The sequence below is a fragment of the Buceros rhinoceros genome, unplaced genomic scaffold, assembly GCF_000710305.1.
Source record: "Buceros rhinoceros silvestris isolate BGI_N320 unplaced genomic scaffold, ASM71030v1 scaffold45657, whole genome shotgun sequence".
NCBI lineage: Eukaryota > Metazoa > Chordata > Aves > Bucerotiformes > Bucerotidae > Buceros > Buceros rhinoceros.
Window position 1 is genome coordinate 1 of NW_010424836.1, and position 3688 is coordinate 3688.

General features: G+C 54.5%; 1 protein-coding gene across 1 annotated transcript in view; it reads left to right on the forward strand.

Annotated features, from left to right (window-relative positions):
- The first annotated feature begins 1043 nt into the window (after window positions 1-1043).
- RAB29 (RAB29, member RAS oncogene family) overlaps window positions 1044-3688 on the forward strand; it is a 3595-nt gene continuing 950 nt past the window's right edge. Inside the window, exons 1-3 of the mRNA XM_010140903.1 lie at window positions 1044-1107; window positions 2429-2610; window positions 3668-3687. Coding sequence (XP_010139205.1) covers window positions 2449-2610; window positions 3668-3687 — 182 coding nt within the window. The 5' untranslated portion in view covers window positions 1044-1107; window positions 2429-2448. The remainder of the gene's footprint in view (window positions 1108-2428; window positions 2611-3667; window position 3688) is intronic.

The window sequence follows — 3688 nt, forward strand, 5'->3', positions numbered from 1 at the left end:
CGCGCGTAGGCTCGGGTGGGAAACCCGCTCCTCTCCTTCCCTGCAGACGTGGAAACAAAACTTGTAGTAGGAAGCACGGCCCTTCCGTAGTTAGTGGATTTTGCAGCTCCTATCGCAGCCCAGTTCAGTGATGCCCCCCCACGGTGACAAACTCGTGGCTCTGTCCCTTTTCCCGGGTGTCCCGACCCTCATCCTCCGGGGAGCAACCACCCCAGGAGCTTTAACCTGGAGATTCTGAGGTTACAGCCCCAGCAAAAACAGCAGCAGTGTGGTTTTGACATTGATTTAAGAGCATGAAACCTGCTGAAGTATCACCAGGGCTCTGGAAGGTGATGGGGGAAACAGCAGCTTTGTACCGGGGAGGCTGGGAACACGGTGAAGCGGCTTCGGTTGTTCCTTGTTTAACATCAGGGTAAATGAATAACCTACAAGGAGCAGGAGGTGCCAAGGCTTCACCCAGCGAATCTCCTTGAGGATCCAAAACAGTGGGGGCCGAGCACGGCTGTTTAAATCCTCTTATTTGTGAATCCAGAGGGGATGAATTAGAAGCTGAAGATGCTGGAGAGCCCCATGCAGTGCAGCAGGGTGCTGGGGCTGCGCCCGCACTGTCCCTCCCAGCAGTAAGAGCTGCAGATGTATTCTTAGAGGAATTCTGACCTCTGAGCGTTTTAATTGCTGCTTCCTGGGCTCTTGGTTGGTGTCTCTCATCCAGTGTAAGGACCCCAGAGCCTGGGAATGGCTGTCCGAGCTCCCTGCACACACAGAGCTTCTCAGCAGGCTGCAGGTGGACACTCGGTAGAGTTTAACACTTCTTTTGCAGCTCTCTGCGGTGGAAGAGAGGGGTCAGCACTCACCAGCCCTCCTGCGCTGTGTCTACTCTGTGCTCTGTCGTGGTCCAGCACGAGCTGCCGTGGCTGGGAAGGTGGTTGCTGGGTTGGCCCGTGCTGGAAAATTGGGAGAGGCTGCAGAGGAATAAGGCCTGTGGTACAGAATGCCCCTAATTGGGTTTCCTTTCTTTTTGGGGGGATTCTTTAGTGGATTTTGCTCTGAAGGTGGTCCAGTGGTCAGAGTCGGAGACGGTACGACTTCAGCTCTGGGACATTGCAGGTATGTTCACACCAACCATGAAGCTGCTCAGGAGCAGAATTTAAAGCTCTCAATGGCTTGGCCCTTCCTTCCTTTCTTTTTTTCTTTTTCCCTTTCCCTTTTCCTTTCCCTTTCCCTTTCCCTTTCCCTTTCCCTTTCCCTTTCCCTTTCCCTTTCCCTTTCCCTTTCCCTTTCCCTTCCCTTCTTTTCATAATCTTAAGAGTGAAATCACTTAGAAACAAAAAATGCAGATGATAAATGCTGTCGAGCCTTTCTTTTCAATTTCAAAGCCAGAGCAGAGGGAATGGGGCAACAGACTCATTTGTAGCTGGATATGTAACTTCTCAGCTCTGAGTCATCCGTCAAAGCCGTGGTTTCTGGCAAGACAGCCAGGAAGGTCTGAGCCCTCCGTGGGGCAGCTCCAGATCCCTGGCACTGTGCTGGCTGCCGGGGTCAGGACTGCCATGGCACTGCCCAGTGACTGTGTGAACAGAGCCATGGCAAGAGGAGACTGGTGGGTGCCCCCGAGGTGGTGGGGCTGGGGTGGGAGCAGGGCTCGCTCCGAGAGATGGTGTTATATGTGATGGGGTGGAGCGAGGAGCATCCTGGAGAGGTGCAGGGAAACGCGGTTCCTGAATCTCCCCAGCACCAGGAGACCGCGGAGGGGCCGATGTGGCAGCGCCTCTAAAATGGCACCTCTGGATGTAGAGGGGTGAGGAAAACAGGGTTGTGGTTTCCTCCGGTTTCACTGCTCAGACACGGGCATCTGGAATCCTTAAAGAGAAAACAGGAAGGAGAAGTTTGCAGCAGCAAGAGGATTGCAGCAAGAAACTGATTGCAACGTCACCCCGAGAAGGCGTTTAAGATTTGGGAAGCAGAGGGGCCGCTGGTCCCAGTGGACCACCAGCACCGGCGGACCTGCCAGTGCTGCCACCACAGAGCAGAGCAGAGGTGCTCAGGTGGCTGGAGGTAACTCAGGGTGCTCAGAGCTCGGTGGCTTTGGAGCAAAAAGCCTGATGAGCAGCTGCGGGGCTGTGGGGGAGCCCGCAGCGAAATCTCCCGGTGTCAGGGGTGCTGGTGTTCACCGTGCCCCTGCCCCGTGTTTGTGATGCGAGTGCTCTGCGATGCGCCCCCGACAAAGAGCTGCCCAGTTTGTTCCAGTTCTGCCGCGGCATTGCTGAGCTACCCCAGCCAGGAGGCATCTCGGTGCTCGTAATTCCTCATTATTTACGAGGAGATCGTTAGTGTCAATGATGTGCCATGATAAACACGCTCTTTGTGCGAACAAATCTAAACCCAGAAACTCTGAGGGGTAATTTTTTTTTTCATTTTGATCCTGAAGGGCAGGAACGCTTCACATCCATGACCCGGCTGTACTACAGGGAGGCGTCAGCCTGCATTATCATGTTTGATGTCACCAACGCCAGCACCTTCAGCAACAGCCAGAAGTGGAAGCAGGATTTGGACAGCAAGGTGCTGCTGCCGGACGGGAGCCCCATGCCCTGCCTGCTGCTGGCTAACAAAGTGAGCAGCAATGGGTGTGCTCGGCAGGGGGGGCGGGAGGGAAGGAGACCCCCTTCACCCTAAGCCTTGCCCGGAGTTGTCCCACAGCCCGTCCGTGCTCTTTTTCATCCTTACCTCTCCTTCAAGTTCCTCTAGCAAGGATTCTCCTCCATAACTAGGCTGCTGGTAGGACGTCGCGCGAGGGTAGCACTGAGGAGATGTCAGCAGCTGCTCTGTCCTGGGGCGCAGGGCCTTGTCGGAGCTGCTGGAGCGCGAACTCTGTCGCTTCAGGGTTATAAAACCTCTCTTTTTGTTTTTGCGGTCTGTAACTCTCAGCAGTGGGAAGGTTGTGTGTGATGCTGCAGGTGAAGCTTCTGTTCGGAGCTGCCAGTTGTCATTTGCTGCAGCATCGAGCTTCATGGTGTGGATTGGCTGCTGTTTCCTAACGATTTCTTTTTCTCCCATTTAACAACTATCTTTATGGTGCTTGTGCCAGCGTTGCCTCAGCAGCGCTCTCCAGATTCACTTGGAGACTTATCTGGTTCGAGAGAGACCAAAACTGGAGGTGACCCAAAAACATGATGGGTGGGCAGGAGAGTGGCTTTTCTTCTCCACTTCTTCACCAGTAGAGCTTTCCCCCAAGAGCTGGTTGAAGGTGGCACTTTCGCATGAGGGAAATCTGTGTGTACGCACGAACACAAGCTGTTACAGGAAGGATTTTCTCACCACCTCATCCTGTGTCGCACTGGGATCAGCGTGGCTGCTCCAGTGGCACCACACTGGTCACAGGGGTCCTCGCTGCCAGGCAGATGTTGGATGGGTGACAATTCTTTCTTGTCCCGCGCTGGATGAACCTCCATTCCAGGCCTGCTTGACGGAGGTGTGGCAGCGCCCCAGCTGACATACAGGCATAGCTGCTTGCGACATCCCGTTAAGAACTTTGCCCTGAGAACTCTCCTGGTGCGATCTGGGAGATGCGAAGGGCTGAGCCTGCCTGCGCACAGGCTGAGGGGGACAGTGCCCTCCCAGCTTAAAAATTAAAAGGCTAAACTTCAAATGACTGATTCCTGTTTTACAGTGCGACCTTTCCCCGTGGGCA